A 23,631-nucleotide genomic window follows, 5' to 3' on the forward strand; every position below is an offset into this window, starting at 1 on the left:
CACATGAAGGCAGCGGAGACAGCTGGACTCAGGAGACACTCAGGAGACACGTGAAGGAAGCGTGGACTATTTGCACAAAGGAACGGCTCTCAGCACTTCATTGAACGCCACAGCACTAACGTGCACCTTGCTCTCCCCAAATCTTGGTCCTCAAATGAGCATTACAATGTTTCATCAGGTACGCATTTTTTAATTTGGCAGCGTATGCGCACCAGCGCACCGCTTATGTGCACCCCTGTATACGAGGGGGTACCCAAAAATAACCGGAATTTAGTCATAAAATACTAATAACAATGAGTTTCGACTTCTGGCCGTCAGATGTGCTGCAGGTAAGCCTCGTGCACATCTGTGAGAAATCTGAGCTCCCAGAGTGACACTGACGCCTGTCAGGCGCTATTTATAGTAACAGAGTGCAGCGGCGGTCTGCGATTTTTTCCAAAATGGCGACATTGACTGTGAAGCCAGAGCAGCGCAAACATTAAATTCTGCTTTTTGCTGGAAAAACAGCAGCAGAAACACTCAGCTTGTTGCAGCAAGCCTACAAGGATGCTGCTCTGGGAAGACTCAGGTCCAGGAGTGGTCCGGGGGTCTGAGAAGGGCCAGATGTCGGCGCGTCAGGTCCGCTCAGCGTGAAAACAATGCTGAGCTGCTTCTCGGCTGTCCAGGGTCTCGTCCACAGCGAGTCTGTCCCTCCAGGTCAGACTGTAAACCAGGACTACTACAGGAAGTCCTCAGACGCTCCGTGAGGATGTGAGGAGGAAGCAGAGCGTCGTGGCGGAGTGGAGCCGGTTGATCCACCACCACAGAGCGCCAGCGGACACGGCGCTGCGCCTCACGCAGTTTCTGGAGAAGAATGAGATGAATCTCCTCTCCCATCCGCCTGATTCTCCAGATGTAGCCCCGAGTGACTTTTTCTTGTTCCCTAAGTTGAAGAAGCAGCTGAAGGGACAGCGGTTTGCAGATGTGGAGGAGGTGACAGACAAATCACAGCCGGCCCAGAATGGCACAATTACGCACGAGTCTGACGACGCATTGGTGAAGTGGGAGACACGGCTGGAGCGCTGCATTAATGCGGATGGAGATTATTTTGAAGGCGACGTTGGTGTTTTATTTTGAAATGTCAGAAATAAAAAGTTACAGTCAAATTCCGGGAACTTTTGAGTATCCCCTCGTATATGGTGTTCTTATTGTTGTTGGTGACTGATTTGAGCTGTGGCGGAGGTCTGCACTCTCGTGCCACATTCTACTTTAAAAATGGATTCTCCCTGCCGTCTGTAATGAATGGAGCAGGAGCTGGACCCGGGCTGGAGCAGACTCTATTGTCCAGTTAATTGTTGGTTAGTCCAGTTAATTGTTGATTCGTCTACTAATTGATAAAATAATCACCCGGTTAAAGGAATACTTCAACATTTTGGCAAATTGGCCCATTTAGCGCAATTCCTTAGTCATTTGGAACATCATACGTACTGTTTCTGTGAGGCGAGCTGTTGTTTGTTCAGAGGCGAATCGGGGAAGGTTTTCAGGACGGACACAATGGAAGTGGATGGTATTTTTGCTTCCCCTCGTCAAACTCATCAAATACACAATCCAACAACCCCAAAACACTTTGGTGGACACGTTATAATCCACACATTCACTACGCTGTGGAACACCAACAAATAATATTGTAACGTTACGACACTGAAGCAAATACTGGGAACTACTTTTTCTTTTCAAGTCACTACGCCCAGACGCCATGTTTAGTAAGTAGTTCCGTCTGAGCAGTCTTCGCATAAACAACTCAATCTGGTAATTTGCATTAATATTTCACAGCGTAGTGAATGTGTGGATTATAAAGTGTCCACCAAAGTGTTTTGGGGTTGTTGGATTGTGTATTTGATGAGTTTGACGAGGGGGAACAAAAATACCATCCACTTCCATTGTGTCCGTCCCGAAAACCTTCCCCGACTCACCTCTGAATAAACAACAGCTCGTCCACACAAAAAAGTAAGTATGCTGTTCGAAATGACTGAGGAATTGCGCTAAATGGGCCAATTTGCCAAAATGTTGAAGTATCCCTTTAATCGTTTACCCCCGGCCCTATCAAACATGGACAGGCTGTGACTAGCACAGAACTCAAGTAACAAAACACCCCTCGGGTTCAGCCCCCCCCCCCAGGATTCGGTGTGGTCCCATGTGGGCCTTAAAGCTCCCAGTAGAACACTAGAGTGAGTGGAGTAACAGTGAAATAAGGGTTATGAGTCCGTGCGTTTCTGAAACATATTGCATGATATCTGTCCTTTCACTTCAGCTGAGAAACTAGAGTTTTGAAAGTAATCTGTTGGTAAAATAACCAGGATTAAATCCAAATAAGGACAAGTGTCAGACAGTTTGACTGGTTTCCTCTGACCTGCTGGATGCTGTGTCTGGAGCTGAGACTGATCTATGGAGACAGCTGGAGAAAGATGAAACTTCCCAAATGAAACGTTGACTACTGTGTTCTTTTGAAACTTTGTAATGCAACATGAGACCTGATTTAGTTTATATGGTGAAAGGATGATATTCTTTGAGCTGCCATGTCTTCGTGTTGAAGCTGAACAGTGCTTTGTGTCGTCAGGTGAACTTTCTGGAAAGTGTTGAAACGTGGCAGTCCTCTGGTGTGAGTAAGGAGAGGTGGTGAGGTGGCTGGTTGTTTCCTGTTGTGTGCAGGGCCACCCTAAAGTGTGTGAGAAGCTGAAGGCTCTGATGGTGGAGTGGGCCGAGGACTTCCGGAACGACCCACAGCTCAGCCTCATCTCAGCCATGATCAAGAACCTGCGAGAGCAGGGCGTCACGTTTCCTGCCGTGGGCTCCCAGGTCAGTGCTCCGCTGACAGGATGAACCTCAGTCAAGTGTTGATCTGATGAGAACGTCTCCCTCTAGGCTGCAGAGCAGGCCAAAGCCAGCCCGGCCCTCGTGGCTAAAGATCCATCCACCTCCACCAACAAGAAAGAAGAAGAAGACCTGGCCAAAGGTAAACAGTGAGAGAAACCTGAGGGTCGGCATGACTCGCTGAGTAGAAATCCAGCTGCACATTACTACAGTCACTTTTGTGTCAGAGATGAATGAGAGTTTTAAAACGCTCCTAAAAAGCATTTGCACGACATAGAAAAGACTGTTTCAAGCTTTAAACTGGAATCATTTAGCAAACTCCAGAAATGATGGAAACAGTAATGTGACGGGAAGCGGTGGAATGAAACACTGAGGGTTTCTTCTCCATGTGCTTCTGACTGGTGCACGTGACTCCAGGCAGTCTCTGAGACACGAGCCACGTTTACATGAGCCCGTATGATCGGCTTGTAGGGTGAGCGGATTGTAAAGGCGTCATGTAAACACGAGGTGGTCTACACCGATCGACAATCCGCTCCGTGTCTCATATAAACGCCGCCTGACAGCGGAGCGGGAAAAAACAGGGCATTATTTGTTCCTCCATGTGTTCCTTCGTACGTAGTGACGTGATGACGTGCGCAGTAAACGGGAAGCAGCACAGTCAAAAACAAGCAGAAGAACGACGGTGGCTGAAAAACACTTTTTAATAAAAATCCAGAAAGAACAAACCCTGGAGAGGAGAGATGGAAGCAGATGGCACAACAGCGAGTTGTTTAAAGAGCTCCGTAACAGAATACGAGCGATCGCTCGATTGGTGTTATGGATTAACTGGTTCCCGTGTTAACGAATGACAGCTCACATGCTGGTAACAGCAGATGTTAAAGGAAGACTCACAAAAGACTCTAAACTTAGAAATTTACTGTAACTGTAGAAAACTGCCGTTCGCTTGAACCACTACAAGTTTCAGTCAGTATTTCAACATCTGCTGGTCACAAGTTAACACGGGCACCAGTTAATTTGAAACATCGGCATGCGGAGCAGAGCTAAACCGAGACGTGCTGCTCGGCGGCGGCGCTCCGGCCGGGGGAGCAGCCGCTCCTTCAGCAGGTATCATGGAGATGTTGGGACATTATCTGAGCAGATATCAGCAGATAAAAACTCTCTGCTGGGCGCTGAGGACTGCTGCTGCAGAGAGAAGACCTGGAAGATCCTCCAGAGACTTTGTGCGCATGTCACAAGACTCTATAATCCGCTTCACCAGGGTCCTGGTGGACGAGGAACCATCGTAGATCACTTCGTATGCCGTACATGAATACACTCCGTTTAATACAATAAAACACCCATGTAAGCTGGGCCATTCAGAATTATGTTCCTGAGCTTGGTGTTTGCTTAAGAAAAACCAAGGATTAATCCTCTAACGCATTCTGATTGAATGAAGTCTCTCCCCCCCCCCCCCCCCTCCCCCTCTCCAGCCATCGAGCTGTCCCTGAAGGAGCACCGGCAGCAGCCTCAGCCGGGCCTCTCTGGTCTCTATCCCAACACCTCCAGCCTGCTGTCGTCCCACAAAGCCGACGGCAGGAAGGTCCGAGCCATCTACGACTTTGAGGCTGCTGAGGACAATGAGCTGACGTTCAAATCCGGAGAAATCATCACCATCCTGGATGATAGGCGAGTTGGTACACACAAAGAACAGTTTGTTCTCCAGAACTTGATCTGATCCAACCACTTGTAACTTCTCTTAAGAAGCAAGCCCAAAGATCTGAGGCGCATGTGGCAAGGCAAGGCACGCGCACGTTTTCACTGTGCATTAATAATAGAGATAGGCCGACACCAATACCGATGATCGGTAGTCAAGGAGGCTAATAACAGACACTGACAGCCGATAATCATTTGTAGTAAAAATGAAAATACTGGTGTCAAAATTTTGAATAGTAAAGCCTCTGGGGCTTCTGTTTCTACTTCCCGTTAGCGTTTTGTAGGTTAAAGGAAAAGTTCGGTTTAAACAGCTTCCACGTTGTTTATATAATGAAGTAGAACAATATCCTCACCCAGAAGGCTTTTCTGATCCCAACAGTGCTTCAGGAGAAAGTTAGATCCAAAATGGAGCGGCGCACATTTGTATCGGTCTAGCAGACGGGGCATCGGTAACGCCGCTCCTAAAACGGCTTTAATCGTCCAAAAACTCATGAGTTTCACCAACATTTCTTCATGGTCCACTCAGCCTCTCCTCCACCACAGCCCGGGGTCCAGATACATGTTGTAGTGGTTTTGTTGACCTCTGAACTGAAAGCTTTGTTTACGGTTTAAGATTTAAGTTTTCCTGGTTTCTCAGACGTGCATCATCACCATGGCCGCTATATGTAGGATATGTTATGTCAGGTAGGGACAGCTGAATGTGGCCGTGTAGCAGTCTGGTCAGTGTTGAACCGTGCTCCAGAGCCAGACCAGAAACTGCTACGCTGCAAGTGATCAGCTGGGTATTCTGGTCCACTTCAGGCAGGGGTCTCGAACCTCCAGCCTCAGTGAACAGTCAACGCAGTGGTCAGCGTTTACCAGACCACACAGCAATGCTGAAAACCGCCATGACACACAGCCGTCCTTCCTGTGGCGTTCTGGTTGGACAGATCAAATCCAGGCTGCACTCTGACCGTTTGACTCCTCTTCAACACAGACTCCACGTCTCCTCCAGCACTGCGGGGATGCTAAATGTTAGCTTCAGAGCACTGCGGGGAGGCTCAATGGTAGCCTGTGGGACAGTAGTGGATGCTAAACGTTAGCCACTGGGACAGTAGTGGATGCTAAACGTTAGCCACTGGGACAGTAGTGGATGCTAAACGTTAGCCTGTGGGACAGTAGTGGATGCTAAACGTTAGCCACTGGGACAGTAGTGGATGCTAAACGTTAGCCTGTGGGACAGTAGTGGATGCTAAACGTTAGCCTGTGGGACAGTAGTGGATGCTAAACGTTAGCCTGTGGGACAGTAGTGGATGCTAAACATTAGCCACTGGGACAGTAGTGGATGCTAAACGTTAGCCACTGGGACAGTAGTGGATGCTAAACGTTAGCCACTGGGACAGTAGTGGATGCTAAACGTTAGCCTGTGGGACAGTAGTGGATGCTAAACGTTAGCCTGTGGGACAGTAGTGGATGCTAAACGTTAGCCTGTGGGACAGTAGTGGATGCTAAACATTAGCCACTGGGACAGTAGTGGATGCTAAACGTTAGCCTGTGGGACAGTAGTGGATGCTAAACGTTAGCCTGTGGGACAGTAGTGGATGCTAAACGTTAGCCACTGGGACAGTAGTGGATGCTAAACGTTAGCCTGTGGGACAGTAGTGGATGCTAAACGTTAGCCTGTGGGACAGTAGTGGATGCTAAACGTTAGCCTGTGGGACAGTAGTGGATGCTAAACGTTAGCCTGTGGGACAGTAGTGGATGCTAAACATTAGCCACTGGGACAGTAGTGGATGCTAAACGTTAGCCTGTGGGACAGTAGTGGAGCAGTGGACGGTCCTCCTGCTCCTCTCTTTGACTGGTTGTGTTTTTCTCTTGCAGTGACCCCAACTGGTGGAAAGGAGAGACCTACCAGGGAGTGGGACTGTTCCCCTCTAACTTCGTCACTGCTGACCTGACTGCAGAGCCTGAGATGAGTGAGTCCTCGCTGCGTCCTGAAGGACAGCGTCCTCCAGACTGCCAGCTCGTCCATTTGTAGGGTTCCTGCTCTGCAGTGTATTTAATCTCTCTCACAGACGGCAGTGACAGAAGTCAGCACAAGTCAGGATCCTTAATCAGAAACATGAAACAATGAGGCTTCTACGCTTGTGAGAATATTCGGAAAGTGTCTTCAAGTGATCTGATGCAGTTTGGAATTCCTTAATCCGTTTAACACATCTCCAAAACACACACAGTAAAAAAAGAAAACCATCTGTACAAACTAGAGGTGTCCCCGACTCACATAGTCGAATCTGATTAGTCCGATCCTGCTGATCGTCGACTGATAGTCGAATCTGTCATCTTTTTTTTTTTTTTTTTTTTTAATCATTTGAATATAGGCTACAGCAGAATGTTACAGTAATAACAATAAAGGAAAAAAAAACAGCGCAGGCAGGTAAAACAACACTTTTATTTTTTTCCTACACACTGAAACACAGACTGGAACAAAGTGCCGGTAACTGTAAACATCAAACAAATGAAGTACAGTTCAAGTGACCAGAACCAAACCCACTTCTAACAAACAGGCTGAAGCATGTCAGTTATTAATATCTATAAGCTCAGCAGATAAGCTCAAACTTTTTTGCTAAACAGTTTCTCACATTATCTGCTCAAATTAAATGAAATAGGCTAAATTGTGCTGTGTGTCGCAGCGCAACATCCATGCAAAAACAAACACTAAATTGAATAGAATAAGCCTTTCAGATGAATAAAAAACAATATATATAATTACCTACAAATATTACAATTAAATGGAATAAAAGTCAGCATTAAAATTGAGAAGTAAGTGACAAATTATCTGGCTACTGACCCGTTAAGGTGGAAAGGCATGTTAGTTGTTGTGGAGCGATATGAAAGGGGCTGCTGACACAACTTGCTTTTGACTTTTTTGGGATCATCTTTGACTTGTTCTGAAGTTTTTTTCTGACATTGTGAACCTTTTAAAGTTAAAGGTGCTGTAGGCAGGATTCCGCATCTCCGCGATTTGACCCATCTAAGATGGCGATTTGAAACCCAGCACAGCCAATCCTGTCCTGTTTTCTCTGACATCACGCCCTCACGCAAGTTAAGCCCCTCCCACAAGAACGTGTGACGGACGCCCCTTGACCAATCACGGTGAGAGCCTCATGAGCTCTTCTCATTGGTCGAAGATACCTGGAGCTGTCGAGATTCCTTTTCAGCTCAGAACAGAGACAGATGGAAACGCTGCGCCCTCGCGGTAGAGCAGTTATGCTACACTCCTAAAGGATTGTCAATGGATACTCTAACATTTAATCCAAAGAAAACACAGAAAAATTACAGTTGACTAGCAAAATCCTGCCTACAGCACCTTTAAACCAAATCACCAAGATGCTGCTCTGTGACGGAGCTCTGCTGTGCCACTCACCATGGTGGTTCATTCACAAACACTAAATAGATAGAATATTGAATTGAAGCAGCGAGCGGCGTCAAAAGGCCCTCGCCGGCTACTTACCTGACCCGCCCCGTTTTATTCTGGCGAGCATACATCCAATATTTACAAATATTGCCATTTGGAATTCGGTTTACAATGTCCAGTCAGACTTTATGTGTATTATGATTTGGATAACTTTTAATCAAATCAAACCAAATCAATCTTTATTTGTAGAGCACTTTTTCATATTTATAAAACAATGTAAAGTGCTGAACAGTAAAAACAGTCATAAAAACAAAAGAATAAAAACCGCACCATCGATCAGTATACGCCGCGCACACACGCACACACGCACACAAACACGCACTCCGGATTATTTGCACACAGCAGAGGAGACATGGCATGGCACTAAGCATCATGGGAAAACACTACCAGTGGGGCCGTTCACACCAGGAGAAGGCGAAGGTCATTAATACTGGGGCCCCAGCGCTCGACCCCCGACCCCGTCAGACCTAGGGGAACCCGCACACCGAAGTGTGGAGCCCCCCGGGCCAGCCAGGACCAGAGGACTCGAGCGCAGTGACCCCAGCACTGGACCAGGACCAACTCCCAGTGTGAAGGACCCCCCTCAGGAAACACGGGAGTTAAAACAGCTAAAGACATAAAAAGACATGATACAAAGTTAATAGTAAGATAACATTATAAAGTAAAAAAGTAAAATGAATTAGAAGTACATAATAAAAATACAACGAATAAATAGGATAAATAGATTAAAATAAAAATGATAATAAAAAAATAAAAATGATGGAGATAAGAACTATAAAAGGTTCGTTAAAAGCCAGATTAAAAAGGTGTGTCTTTAACCTCCCTTTAAAAATATCATCAGCCTCTGCAGTCCTGAGGTTCTCCGGCAGGCTGTTCCACAGGCGGGGCCGTAGTGGCTGAAGGCCGCCTCGCCATGCGTCTTGGTTCACACAATAAGCCGCTGCCAGAGGACCTCAGGGCCCGCGAGGGTCGATACGGTAAAAACCGTATCAGCCGGCAAAAACCGTTAATTGTCTACTTGTATAGATGGTGTACATCAAATTTCAGCTCATTGGCAGAGGTGCATGATCAAAACAAACATTTTGTATGACGTCATGGAAAATGGTCAAAATGGGAGATTTTTCACTTGGGCCCATTAGAATAACACGGGAAACTTCAGCCATCGCCACGGCAACACCGTTAAAATTGCAACATGGTGACCATTTGCTTTTTTGATGGGGACCACATGAAGGAGTCCTCACACAAATTTCCTTCTTTCCTTCTTTCTGACAAACTAATAATTTTACTCCCCATACAGATTTTCTTTTTATTCTGTAGGGGGCGCTGTAATGCTGATTGTCAAAATGTCACTGTCAATGTGTCCAGATAGGAAGGGTCAATAAGTGCTTAAAATTTGCTTGAGATTGGATTCATTATGTACGAATGGCAGCCATTTATCACACTCAAAAAATGGCAAAATTTGACATCAACTTTGCGGCGTTGCTACACGGAAACCGTGAACTGAAGATTTGTGAATTGGATAACTTTTAATTGCCTACTTGTGTATATGGTGTCCACCAAATTTCAACTCATTTGGAGAAGCGCGCGATCAAAATGAACATTTTGTACGACGTCCTGGAAAACGCTGACTCAGCATTTTTGAAAATTCAATCCCAGATAGCTGCTTTCCTGCTGTTCTGAGGGTGGGGTCATAATAATATTTTTTGTTTGTCCCGACAAGGCGCATGTATATACCTAATTTTGTGGCTGTACGACAAAGTTTATTGCGGACCCCCTCCCATTGACGCAATGCATTTTGATTTTTGCAGGTGGCGCTGTAGAGCCAATTTTTAAATCCCAATATTGAAACACATTTTTAAAAAAAAAAAAAAAATTCGCAGGACCTGAATTTTGTGCAAAATTTTGGTGAGTTTTCGAGCATGTTCAGGGGGTCAAATTCCAGTTTAAAGGTGCATTAAGGAGTTTTTCAACTTTAAAAAATACTTATTTTCCACCATAAATATGTTACATATTTTTAATGATGTGTACAATGTGCCCTGACATATTCATTACAAGTACCTCTAACAGCGCTAAATTGTCACTTGAAAGTCGCAGTGCCGGTCCGGCTCCAGAATCTTTTGGGGGAGAATTTGAAAGGAATGACGTAATGCACTCTCCGGCTGGCCTGATGGAGTTAGGTTTCGTTTTGTCCGCCATTACTCCGCCAGATCCTTAGTGAGCAACAGCTGAGCAGGATCTTCCAGAAAGTCAGAACAGACTGGCTTCTCGCACTGCCATAGCTCCACACAGACTCCACCAGGGAGAAGACACTTAAATCTTACTCGAGCGCTACTAAACGAGCGAGGAAGGAGTTCCCCTCTTCCGTGCACGCGAGCCACAGGGACGAGTGTTTCACTAAGCTGCATTACGCCCAAGGCCTGCAGGGGGCGCTGTTTCGCATAAAACGTGCAAACTCCTTAATGCACCTGTAAAGAGCAGAAGAAGAAAGAAAGAATATAATATTTTTTGCAAAAACAATATGCGATTTTTTTTTCTCGCCATTATTTCACCCACATATTATATAATTTCGGAAAGGTCTCGACAAGCCTGACGTGTCTGTGAGGTGTTAGAGTATGTGAATGTCGGTGTGTGTGTGTTCTGGACATGCTGGCCCTTCTCTGTGGTCGAGCGCTCGACTAGTCGTTGTCTGTGTTGCAGAAACAATAGGCCCTTCGCCCTTGGCTGGCCAGGGGCTCGGGCCTAATTAAAGTTAAGTAAATTTTTCTACAGTATATTTGATAGGCTAACATGTACCGTATCGGCCCGAATATAAGACAACTCTGATTATAAGACGACCCCTATTTTTCAAATATCATTTTGTGAAAATAAAAATATGTTGAAGATAATAAGGTTAGTCATAAGAGTACTTTTTATTGTACAATTATTAAAACTCAAAAACTCACAACAGAGATAACATTTCACCTGATTTAAGATAAAAAAAAAAAATCACTGCAGTATTAAACAAAAAAGATATTCTCTTTCTCAAAATAAGCAACAATAAGCAGCAATTAAGAACCTCAAAGGTTCAATAACTGCATTGATGATGTAAATAACTTTTTAACCATCAAATTCAAGTTCTATTCAACTTTATGAACATTAATAATTCAGCCCTCCGTGAATGTTGGGTTCAGTTTGGCCTGCAGAGAACAGTTCTTCAGAAAGAAAGCAGGAGATTTCAGCTGGTCTGAGCTTTTATTACTTTCTCCTGAAGGCTGTAAAACCAGGCGCCAACCTCCGCTCATAAATCATGAAGATAATGCAAAAAAGCTGTAATTCCAGAGAGATTCCAGCAGGGGGCGATGATGCTGGTTTCAAAAAGAGCCCGGGTCTCATTGGAACCCATTCAAAAATGCCGATTTTCAGAGTGAAAATAAACATAAAGCGCCCGGTTTCAAAACATATTTTGGTCTCTATCACTACTTTCTATAACTGTGTTGGCTTCACCAGACTCTGATTTTCACATAAATCATGTGTTGATTTTATTTCACGAGTTAAAGTTTTGCATAAATCGCCCTATCACAGCGCCTCCTCTGTCCACGTGATGCGGTCACGTGACGGGCTGGACCAATCACATTTACATCCGGTTTCAAATATTCAATGTGGAGACGTCCTGCTGGACTCGCTTGTGGTCTTCAGAATGGCGGTTGAGAACTCTATGGGTGACGTCACGAAAGGTCTGTCCATTTATTTACTGTCTATGTGTAAAACTGAAACAAACCAGACATACACAGAAGTGAACAAATACACAAGCTGTATCACAACATACATCACTGTCTGAAAACTAAACCAGTCAGTATTTAAAATCAGAGCCGCTAGCTCAATGCTAACTATTAATGAAAACGCCATTGACATGCTAACGGAATTAGCATCTGCGTTGAAACTTCAAAACAAACTGACAAACTCACAAGTATCAGTTCCACCTCCATCCTGAACATCAACTAAGTATACTCGAGTACTTACAGGCAGATATTTTCGACGCTGTTTGAAATGAAGCTCAGAAAAACCAGCAGCAGCCACACTGCTCAGTCTTCTTCTCTCACTGCTGCAGGCTGACACTCTGTCCAGCTCACTAGCTCCCCCTAACGGGGGGCGGAGCCACTGCATGGAGCAGAGGCAGGACAGCTCCCCGGGACTCTGGCTCCAGCTAGTCCTCCATTAGAGCACCACCCCGTTTTTGAGAATACCATTCCTGGAAAAACTGTCGTCTTATATTCGGGCCCATACGGTATATCAAATAGGCTTTATATCATGTTTATTTGGAAAAACCAAGCCCCCCCCCCCCCCCCCCCCCCCCCCCCCCCATACAGCTGTAATGGAATGGTCCTCGTTTAATACCCACAGTTTGCGATGCTTCGACTGTATGATTGGCCTTCGAATCAGGCCCCTTCCAACGAATCATCTCGTCATCGAATATCTGAAGACACCCCTCGTACAAACTCAAGTATCTCCATAGCAAATCTGCAATCAATCTATGGGCACACACTCCCTCACCCTCCCTCATCACACGCCTCATTGATCATTTCTGATCTGTTGTTTAACAGTTGCTGCCTTTTCAAACAAATACGGCACAAAAATAAGTTTAAAAAAAGCATAATCTCTGGAATGAAATATAAGCTACCTCGTGTATTAAAACATTCAGTCCCCCCGTGGCCCGTCCCCGCTGCCCCCCCACCCCGAGGCGAGCTCGGTCGGCCGCACACTGGTGACACGCGGGCAGCGTGGAGACCGTCGCAGTCCACCGGCAGCCGCACCCGCCGACCCGGGGGTCGGGAGAAGTGTTGGGGGGGCGATCGGGAAGGACAACCTGACGGAGGCCCGCTCCGCCGGAAGGCTGCCATCCCATCCCCGCAGGTCTGCACCTGCAGACGAAGGCGAGCGGGGAGGGGAGGCAGCGGGGGTTCCCCCTACGATGGACTGAGCAGCGACCCTGAGACAGGTGTCTGGTGCGCCCGCTAAACAGGCCGGGTGGAAACAAAGCGAGAGAGAGAGAGAGAGGCAAAGAGGCGTTCTGGCTGCATGCTGCGCCTCACGGGAGTCTGGACTGACGGCTGCTGTGGGCAGAAATAACCGGTGTTGCCAAACGTCTGCGGTTGTACAGCCGTGATGTTTCAAACCGCGGTGAAAGGAAAAACCGGTTAATAGCTGCGGCCCTGGTGTAGTGAACAGGACGTTTGAAACCTGTGCCTCTGTCCAGAGTACCAGAGCTCAGCCCTCCGCCTCTGGGCTGTGGTGCTCCGCTCCCCCGTCTCCAGGAGGACGTCATGTCCCTCCCCCTGTCTCTGACAGCGAGCTCCCCCTACTAGCTTGAAGCCACGTCCCCACGTCCCCACCTCTGGTCCCCCAGCTCACCACAGCTTCAGGAGGACTGTCCCCCAGGGTCCAGACTGAAGGCTGTGGGAGGACTGTCCCCCAGGGAGGACTGTCCCCCTGGGAGGACTGTCCCCCTGGGAGGACTGTCCCTCTGGGTCCAGACTGAAGGCTGTGGGAGGACTGTCCCCCAGGGAGGACTGTCCCTCAGGGTCCAGACTGAAGGCTGTGGCAGTGCAGTGTCCGCTGGCCGGACTGCGGCTGTTCAGCCCTGCTGGTGGCAGGCTGTGACCACAGCCGCTGGTCCACTGGTCAGGCTGTCTCCTCTCTGGTCAGGCTGTCTCCTCTCTGGTCAGGCTGTCTCCTCTCTGGTCAGGCTGTCTCCTCTCTGGTCAGGCTGTCTCCTCTCTGGTCAGGCTGTCTCCTCTCTGGTCAGGCTGTCTCCTCTCTGGTCAGGCTGTCCCCTCTCTGGTCAGGCTGTCTCCTCTCTGGTCAGGCTGTCCCCTCTCTGGTCAGGCTGTCCCCTCTCTGGTCAGGCTGTCTCCTCTCTGGTCAGGCTGTCTCCTCTCTGGTCAGGCTGTCTCCTCTCTGGTCAGGCTGTCTCCTCTCTGGTCAGGCTGTCTCCTCTCTGGTCAGGCTGTCTCCTCTCTGGTCAGGCTGTCCCCTCTCTGGTCAGGCTGTCTCCTCTCTGGTCAGGCTGTCTCCTCTCTGGTCAGGCTGTCTCCTCTCTGGTCAGGCTGTCCCCTCTCTGGTCAGGCTGTCTCCTCTCTGGTCAGGCTGTCCCTCTCTGGTCAGGCTGTCTCCTCTCTGGTCAGGCTGTCTCCTCTCTGGTCAGGCTGTCTCCTCTCTGGTCAGGCTGTCTCCTCTCTGGTCAGGCTGTCTCCTCTCTGGTCAGGCTGTCTCCTCTCTGGTCAGGCTGTCTCCTCTCTGGTCAGGCTGTCCCCTCTCTGGTCAGGCTGTCCCCTCTCTGGTCAGACTGTCTCCTCTCTGGTCAGGCTGTCCCCTCTCTGGTCAGGCTGTCCCCTCTCTGGTCAGGCTGTCCCCTCTCTGGTCAGGCTGTCTCCTCTCTGGTCAGACTGTCCCCTCTCTGGTCAGGCTGTCTCCTCTCTGGTCAGGCTGTCCCCTCTCTGGTCAGACTGTCCCCTCTCTGGTCAGGCTGTCCCCTCTCTGGTCAGGCTGTCCCCCCGCCAGCGGGGGCTTCTCTCTGGACCCTCCAGCCTGTGGATCTCCAGACAGAGCCGCGACTCTACGCTCTCAGCTGAATTAGTGGGCGGAGCCTCCATCGCAGTGGGCGGAGCAGGAGACCGTGGCGCCCAGCGGCACTCTGACGTAACCAGTCCAGTCTTTTTCATTCTGCATGCTCTGGTCGGGTTTTCATTGTCAGCGTGTAAATAAATGAGTTCATGCAGCATTGCTGTATTCGTTCATGTTCTACAGGCTTCTTCCAGTCACTCTTGCTGGCTCATGTGTAAACCTGCTCTGAAACACCTGTCTCGTCGTTGGCGCTGTACAAATGAAATTGAAATTGATTCCATTTTTCAACAGGTTGTAATTTTAATGAATCCCCTCACCCTGATCGTGTCAGAACAATTGGCTGACATGAAGGAACTGTTCGGCCTTCATGTGCCTACTGATTGGATGTGATGCACCGTGTTATGTGTGACTGACGCTGACCCCCTGACCCCCGCTGCCGCTCTGCTGCCTCAAACCCTCTGTGGTACCAAAGTGCTGGAGAGTGTCCAGCTGCCGGAGGTGTGTGTGGAGTGGACTGTAAGCATGGTGTGGGTGTATGGTTTGCATTTGGAGGTTGAATTAGGCTTTCTGGATTTTAAGAAGGACTTATGTGGATACCCAGCACCGCCAGGTAGCTAACGCTTTGTTCCTGTCCCCAGACCGGTGGTGTGTGTGTCCTGGTGCATTTGATGGACCGTTTGGCCTTGGATTGATTACTTAGGCTGCTCCCTCTGTTTTTTCAGTGAAGACAGAGAAGAAGACGGTCCAGTTCAGTGAGGACATTCAGGTGGAGACCATCGAGCCCGAGCAGGAGCCGGTGTATATCGACGAGGTACTGCGCCAGAACACACAGATGTGTGTGAGCAGCACAGCGTGGTTAACATGGCGAAGGTCACGGTGTTGTGAGATGATATGCCACAGTACCAAGCTTTCCCAGACTGTCTGAAACCTTTTCTCAAAACATTAAGCATGCTCAAGTGATGTAGTGAAACTATTGCACTATTAAGGAGAAATATTGACCTGACCCGTAATGCAATGATAAACCCGGGATATGACAATTTGTTATATTTTGTTTGGGCAACAACATTTCTACGTTTTGCGTTCAGCATCTTCTTACATTATTGACCAAGTATTACATTCAGAGTTTTCCTTAGATTGTTTTTTTTTTTTTTTTTTTTTGTTAAAATTTGGGCTGTTGTTACATTTGAGGTCGTTGTTACAAATAGATCTCTAACAAGCTTAAATAGATATGTGTATGATTAAATTTCTTAATCACGCTTAATTGCATAATTTTTCTGCGATTAATCGCATTATGCACAAAATACAATAATGAATTCAAAAGTACTCTGTAGTGACCCTCCTGCCCCAGCTGGGACAGGAGGGACTTTTTATTTTTATTTTTCAAGAAGCATAATTTTACAATAATGAATTTACAATTAATTGAATATGATTTATAATAACTTAAAATACCAGGTCTTTACCAAGATTGCCCCCCCCCCCCCCGACACCTCCAACACACACACATACACACACACACACACTCGCACGCCAACAAGAGCAGAGCAGATGAAAAACAGTTTAAGAGCGCACACTTCCTCAAACTTCATTCTATTTCCGACCCTCAGACAGGGAAGACAGGATGAATTCAGTGACGCTGAATTGCGCCTCATTAAGCCAGATTGTGTGTTGAAGGGAAATTTACTTTATCTTACGTGTTTTCAGCGCCTGAAGAAGCCCAGCGGGCCGAAACGTTGTGCCGGCGAAAGACACAATTTAAGTTTCACTTTCATTTTTGTCATATTTCTGCTACTTATTTCAGTTTGTGCCTTACACCAGCCTTTTCCTCCTGATTTCTCTGATAATTCGTCCGAGTTCAATATGGCAAATAATGGGGGGGAATGGACCGTGTGTCACAGTCGAAAGCGCCACAGTCGAAAGCGCTGTTTTGACGCTCAGCTGAAGCGCAGTGTGTGTGTGTGTGTGTGTGTGTGTGTGTGGGGGGGGGGGGGGGGGGGGGGGTTAACGCCTGATGAAAGTATTTGTCGGCTTTAAGGAAGCGTTGACGCACAGCCTGCCCCCACCTGGTCCTCCTGGCCAGGTGGGGGCAGGCTGGTCTTGGGGTTGTCTTGGTAGTTGTCTGTTTCCTCCTGTTTCTTCCGAGCTGGACAGGTTGTCTCTGAAGAGTGATGTACTTGAAAGTACCTTTTGTTCTTTAAGTGTTCCCTTCAGTCTAGAAAGGAGAGGAAACTCCACACAGCCTGGGCCGGCAGTAACTGTTCAGTCTTACAGTCTCTAAACTTTGATCTTGATCTCATTTCTTCAGCAGCTCAAATTTTGATCCTGTCTTTACTTTAAATGGACCATTAGTGTGAAAGTTCCATTGTTGTCCCGCTGTTTGGGAGATCCTCCACGGAGAGCTGCAGGAGTCACAAACCCGTTTCCTGCCTTTTTAATGTCCATTTGTAATATTGTTCTGAAACTTTCCAGGACAAAATGGACCAACTTCTGCAGATGATCCAAAGTGCAGATCCAACAGACAACCAGTCAGACAGCGTGGAGTTACTGCAGCTGGAGGGTGAGTCTGACGCTCGCTGAGCAGCTGAGCTCCACTGCAGTGATGTGGATGTCTTTTTCTCTTTATTCCTTCAGGTGCCTGCAATCAGATGGGACCCCTCATTGACCAGAAGCTGGAGGACATAGACAGGTCTTTGTGCCGCCGGGCGGGGTTGCTGGGCGGGGCCGCCGGGCGGGGTCGCTGGGCGGGGCCGCCGGGCGGGGTCGCTGGGCGGGGCTGTTGGGCGGGGCCGCCGGGCGGGGCCGCTGGGCGGGGCTGCCGGGCGGGGCCGCCGGGCGGGGTTCCTGGGCGGGGTCGCTGGGCGGGGCCGCCGGGCGGGGCCGCTGGGCGGGGCTGTTGGGCGGGGTCGCTGGGCGGGGCCGCTGGGCGGGGTCGCTGGGCGGGGCCGCCGGGCGGGGCCGCTGGGCGGGGCTGTTGGGCGGGGTCGCTGGGCGGGGCTGTTGGGCGGGGCCGCAGGGCGGGGTCGCTGGGCGGGGCTGTTGGGTGGGGCCGCCGGGCGGGGCCGCCGGGCGGGGTCGCTGGGCGGGGCCGCTGGGCGGGGCCGCTGGCTGGGGGCGCTGGCTCTCTGAGCAGCGTCTCATGGGACGCTGGAACATCATTTGAGCAGATGAAAGCACATTGCTAGGATGTGAGGACTGCCGGCTGCAGAGCTACACACACACACACACACATTGTCCATTTGGGAGGCGGTGCTTCGCCCCGAGCCCTGTGAGCAGCACTGAGTGGAAACCAGGTGAACGGGGGCAGTGGGGGTTTCCCTCAGACACCGCACAGTGCCGGACGGAACTCTCCGGCTCTGGCTGTGGAGCTTTCCAGACCAGAGGGTTGTGGAGGTGTTGAGCGCCTTGCTTCAGGACTGTGGAAGGCTGAAGGGACTGGGACTGCAGGCTGTCTTCAGAGCTGTTGTGGAGTGTGTGTTGACCGGGTCCTGTCTGTGTGAGCAGGAAGCACTCCGAGCTGTCTGAGCTCAACGTGAAGGTGATGGAAGCGCTGTCCCTCTACGCCAAGCTGATGAATGAAGACCCGGTGTATGCCATGTATGCCAAGCTGCAGAACCAGCAGTACTACCTGCAGCAGCCTGCCAGCCCAGCACCACAGGTACAGTCGGCCTGCTGCAGTGTTTCACACTGTCCAGTCAGTGTTTGGTTGTCCTTCTGTGAGCGGCAGTAGAGCTCTGGTCCTGCCTGGATGTCTTCTTATCTCCTCTTGCTTCCAGCTGTCTTGTGAATCCTTTGCTGAATGCTTGGAAGCAGAGCTTCAGGTAACCCAGCTGAGCTGGCCCCGCCCCGCCCCGCCCACACCTGGACCCTGAGCTCCTGCAGCTCCTGCAGCTCCTGCAGCTCCAGGCCGGACCTGGTCCCTGGCTGTGTGGCCAGAGGGGGTGGAAGGAAATGTGAAACTCACCAAACAGAAACTGAGGAACACCCGAATTAGAAAACCAGTTTGATGAAAATCTTTCGGACAGCTGAGATTGCAGTGTAATGGGTTAACTCCACAAGTAAACATTGAAGTAGGATATTAAATTTACCAATCTCACACTTACTTTTTATTTATTTATTTTCTTTGTATGGTTTCTTAAAGGTAAATATCAGTGTGATAAAAAATAATCTTTGTAGAACTTTTATACTTTTGATTCAGATGAAGGCCAAAAGCTGGTCTTCAGTCAAACATTTCACCATCTTCTACGTTCCCTTCTTTAACTGTGAAATGTTCCGTTTTGAGGTAACATCAGAATCTCTCCACAGTAGAAATGGAGGAATTAAATCTTCTTTAGTTTGCTCCTGATGTCTTTCGTGGTGGTCGTCTGATGAAGCCACACAGCGACTGCCTCCTGATGATATTTAGGATCATGTCCCATGTTAGTGGTGTTGTGAGACTTGTTCCCTCCCTGTGTGTGAAGGTGTGTGTGACGGTGTTTTCCTGCAGGGTTACTCCGGGCAGCCCGAGCCCCCCTCGTACCCCATGAGTGGAGCTGCGGTCCAGACCTACACGGTTCCTGTAGAGCAGCTTCCTGCTGGTCCTGCTGGTCCTGCTGGTCCTGTTCAGCCGCCTCCCAGGTGACCTGCACTTTCACTCACTGGCTGTCTGCTTTGTTTCTGTGTTTTGTTTTGTTTTTGTGATCAGTCACAGCTTTGTTGGTGACGGTTTTCCTCGGCAGCCTCTTCCTTCTGTCTGTACTGACATCATTTCCTGACCTGTTTGCAGTGACGTCCACATGTTCATCGGCCAGCCGCCAGTCTACACAGCAGCTGCAGGCAGCATGGCCCCATCAGACATTCAGTCCTACCAGAGCCCCGCCGGGGGCCCCGCCCCCTGCCCCGCCCCCTGCCCCGCCCCTGCAGGCATGAGCCAGACGCCACACTACAGCTCACCAACGGGCGCCAGTATAGCTCCACCCTCAGAGAGCCCACAGGCCCCCTACTCAGAGAAAGCCCTGCTATAGGACACACACACACACACACACACACACACACACACACACACACACACACACACACACACACACACACACCAGATTTAATCAAATGGTTCTGATTTGCTTCCTGTGTTTGTTCGCTATTGAACAGCAGTGGAAGAGGTGTTGCTACACTGCTACTGTCACCGTCCATCACGACCACCACCGGAAGATCAGCCTTCAGGTCGGATCATGCAGACACAGGCCTGACATAACTGATACACGTCAGTTTAAATGGGCATTACCTTTCTACTATGTGCTCCACTTTCCTCTGACTAGACGTTGTAGAGTAAGTGAAGCGTGACTTCGTCAAACCCAGATTTGTGGTAGAATCTGCCCTCAGCTCTGAACCTACACTTGCATACAGTGAAGGTTTGCAGAACATCTCAGCAGTCCCAGACAGGTAGGCTGGTCAGCAGACCCATCATTAGTGTCAGAGCAGGAAGGAACAAATTCACATCAATAATTAAAAAAAGCTATAGTCACATTAAGCTATATTCAAATACAACTTGAAATTTAGGGTGCAGCTTGTTGAAGTTCTCTCCAGTTCCTGGTCTGGACCTGGTAGTCTGCACTTGTTCGTCTGTGATCTGTTGATGTTTTTTTTTTTTTTTATTTGAGTCTGCATGCTGTCCCCTGAACAGTCGCTGTCTGATTAATTTACCAAGCTGGGATGTAGACGTGACACAGCAGATCCTGGGTCTGCTGCAAAAAGCCAAAGCTATGGTGAGGAATTACGTTTTCCCTCACAAAACAAATTCTTCAGCCCTCTTCCTGCTCTTCAGTACAGGATAGAACATCTGCAGAATGATAGAACTTCTGAAGTTGCTTGTTAGAGAAGACTCTGCTGAGGAAGTCCAAACGGCTCTTTGCTTTCCTGCAGATTGGCTGTCCAGTCCAGTCCAGTCCAGTCCAGTCCAGTCCAGTCCAGTCCAGTCTAGTTATGTCCAATCTGTCATCATAGTTCCCCTTGATGCTGGACTCGGTTTGTTGTCCACCACCATGTCTTCAGACTGGGTGGTGTTGAGGTGCAGGTGGTTGGTCTGAGTCGTGGATCCGGCTCCTGTTCTCCCCATACAGCCCACACCACAGTGTCATCTGGAAACTGCTGCAAAGTTCAGAATGAACAGAACTGGAAGAAGCTCTTTCCCCTGCTGCAGACCACAGGTCCAGACCTGCAGCAGACCTGCAGACCTACAGACCACAGGTCCAGACCTGCAGCAGACCTGCAGACCACAGGTCCAGACCTGCAGCAGACCTGCAGACCTGCAGACCACAGGTCCAGACCTGCAGCAGACCTGCAGCAGACCTGCAGACCACAGGTCCAGACCTGCAGCAGACCTGCAGCAGACCTGCAGACCTGCAGACCACAGGTCCAGACCTGCAGCAGACCTGCAGCAGACCTGCAGACCACAGGTCCAGACCTGCAGCAGACCTGCAGCAGACCTGCAGACCACAGGTCCAGACCTGCAGCAGACCTGCAGACCTGCAGACCACAGGTCCAGACCTGCAGCAGACCTGCAGACCTGCAGACCACAGGTCCAGACCTGCAGCAGACCTGCAGACCTGCAGACCACAGGTCCAGACCTGCAGCAGACCTGCAGCAGACCTGCAGCAGACCTGCAGACCACAGGTCCAGACCTGCAGCAGACCTGCAGACCACAGGTCCAGACCTGCAGCAGACCTGCAGACCACAGGTCCAGACCTGCAGCAGACCTGCAGACCACAGGTCCAGACCTGCAGCAGACCTGCAGACCACAGGTCCAGACCTGCAGCAGACCTGCAGACCTGCAGCAGACCTGCAGACCACAGTGTCAGGAGCAGGCGCTGGGGAATCTTCCCGGAACATGTCCAGAGGTGTCAGACCTGTTTAAAAGCAACACTGTTCATGTGAACCATGGTGATGAGAATGCTCCGAATATTTGAGAGATGTCTGAACAGAACGAGCCTCATCAGTCCTGTAATACCAGTGTGGACCACAGGGTGGCGCAGCGAGTGACTCCTCCACTAAGCCTGTTCTGAAGCTGCATGGGGTTTGATAAAACTACTGTCCCTCTTTTCTTTTTCTGGTATTTTAAAATTGGAGCTTTGGGCCATTTCATTTGACTGTTTACTATTTGATCAAGTGTGAAATGGACACACACATGGCTTAGTATGAACACACACCTTCTTCACACACTAACAGATACATGCACAGACAGACGTGATGTCCACTGACAGTCAACTCTGTATTTTACATTAAAAAAAACTACATTTAGTGATGCTGAAGGAATGACTCTACTACTACAGTGTTTAACAAGTGGACTTTATACGTATGGAAAACCGAAGCACCTGGTTTTTTTGAGGAGCTGAAACGAACAAGACAAGAGGAACGACGCCGTCTTCCCTTCCTGAAGTGAGTGAGTTGTTGCTGTTTCCGGCAGGAGCCGTGGCAGCACACCACACTACACCAGCTCCTCAGTGTTGAACAGTGACCATTCCTCTTCTTTTGCAGTGAATTTTAATTTATGGATTGAATGCTGTTGTAATATTTTGACCAGATGAGCAGTGGAAGTTGTACATATTCTCAGACTGGAGCCGAGGATGTGGTAATTCACCAGTTTTAGTTGTATATTTAAAGTGTTTGAACCGTGAACCGTTGTCTGTTTGATACATGCTTATTGTACTGTAGTCACATGGTAATGTCTCCCCGGTCCTCCCCCTCAGAGAGCGCTCAGTCCTCTTTTTAGCAGGAAGCCTGCGAAGGCCTCATCTGAATCACCTATTCCACTTTTCTCTACAGAGAACATCCAACCTGCTTCACACGCTGCTGAAAGTCTAGAGAATTAACACTTTATTAAATAAAAAATTCACACAAATCTCACCTGTTCCATGATCGTCCCTCTCCTGCCATGTGAAAGCTGAGTGGCAAGCGCACACACACACACACACACACACACACACACACGCACGCACACACGCAGAGTCAGATGAAGGAACTTTGTTCTGCACTGCCGTGAGGATTTTCCAGGTTTCCTATAAACTGGACGAACACTGGAGTGCCGGTGGAGGCGTGAGCGGTTTCTGAGGCTCCAGCATGTGGAGATCTCTGGGAGGGAACCGTTTCCTGTGGACCGACGCTGCAGTTTGAGCCTCGGCGTGTCTGGACTCATCCACTCCGTCAGCTCACAGGAGGGAAACTCCAGACGCAGCAGCAGTGTGTGGTGTCAGGATGAAGGACCTGGACGGCGGGACAGGAAGCCAGTGTATCAGCCTCTCATCGGGTCGTGTTCCCAGTGGGACTTTTAGTTCGTTTGTACAGGATGACATGCTGCCTGTTCTTAGGTTTCAGAAATAGACATGATTGCAACAGTTCTGTCTTAAACTTGTACCCTGCTGTTTGTATGTATTCTTTTAACCATACTTATGATGAATTGGTATTCACAATAAAACCACGCCAAATGTACAGAGGAATGTTTTGGTTTTTTTCTTATCAGTATATATTTGAAGATTTCCACAAATGAAAAAAATAAAAAAATAAAAGGGAGAGCAACTAAACAAAAGCACAACACCCCCCCCCCCCCCCCCCCCCCCCCCCCCCCCCCCCAAAAAAAAAAAAAACCACAAGGACTAAAATGCAGTGAGCAGAAAGCTAATCCAAAGCTAAATGGAAGCAGAGCAGTTTTTGGATTATCAGTCAACCAGAGGCAAAATTCTGCGGAGCAAAGAGGCGAAGAGGCAGAGCAATGCAGTGAGCTTCACAGGATGAGTCCTGAATGCACACAAACGAGGCGCTGTCAGCTACAGGAAGGCCTCACTCAGGAGAACCAACCCCCATCTCTTCTTCATCCAGCAGCCGCTGGAAGCAGCTGGCTCCATCTTCACTGCTCACAGCCCTGCTCTGCACCACCTCAGCCTCTGGAGGGCGCTCCGCTCCACTCCACATGCGCTCAGGAAGGGAGACTTTGCCAGACAGAAGCCAAGGGGGCATCTTTATGCCGTTGCACCGATTGGACTCCACCCCACCTGAGACTAGCCACGCCCCCA

General features: G+C 49.1%; 2 protein-coding genes across 4 annotated transcripts in view; both read left to right on the forward strand.

Moving 5' to 3' along the window:
- Nucleotides 1-774, forward strand: part of colec12 (collectin sub-family member 12) — an 83,553-nt gene extending 82,779 nt beyond the window's left edge. The window contains exon 11 of the transcript XR_003933433.1: nucleotides 763-774. The gene's annotated coding sequence lies outside the window, so the exon portion shown is untranslated. The remainder of the gene's footprint in view (nucleotides 1-762) is intronic.
- LOC115405511 (signal transducing adapter molecule 1-like) overlaps nucleotides 1-23,058 on the forward strand; it is a 35,728-nt gene extending 12,670 nt beyond the window's left edge. The window contains exons 5-15 of one of the 3 annotated variants that reach the window (XR_003933434.1): nucleotides 2,689-2,835; nucleotides 2,902-2,992; nucleotides 4,320-4,515; nucleotides 6,403-6,497; nucleotides 15,319-15,407; nucleotides 17,063-17,150; nucleotides 17,225-17,279; nucleotides 18,095-18,248; nucleotides 19,077-19,207; nucleotides 19,356-20,812; nucleotides 21,335-23,058. Coding sequence is in view for 1 of the 3 variants with exons in the window: in XM_030115108.1 (XP_029970968.1) it covers nucleotides 2,689-2,835; nucleotides 2,902-2,992; nucleotides 4,320-4,515; nucleotides 6,403-6,497; nucleotides 15,319-15,407; nucleotides 17,063-17,150; nucleotides 17,225-17,279; nucleotides 18,095-18,248; nucleotides 19,077-19,207; nucleotides 19,356-19,593 (1,284 nt within the window). In the remaining 2 variants the exon portion in view is untranslated. Of the gene's footprint in view, nucleotides 1-2,688; nucleotides 2,836-2,901; nucleotides 2,993-4,319; nucleotides 4,516-6,402; nucleotides 6,498-15,318; nucleotides 15,408-17,062; nucleotides 17,151-17,224; nucleotides 17,280-18,094; nucleotides 18,249-19,076; nucleotides 19,208-19,355; nucleotides 20,886-21,334 lie in introns of those variants that run through there. The other 2 variants (XR_003933435.1, XM_030115108.1) reach the window with 2 other exon arrangements.
- The last annotated feature ends 573 nt before the right edge of the window (nucleotides 23,059-23,631 follow it).

Source organism: Salarias fasciatus, chromosome 18, assembly GCF_902148845.1.
Source record: "Salarias fasciatus chromosome 18, fSalaFa1.1, whole genome shotgun sequence".
NCBI lineage: Eukaryota > Metazoa > Chordata > Actinopteri > Blenniiformes > Blenniidae > Salarias > Salarias fasciatus.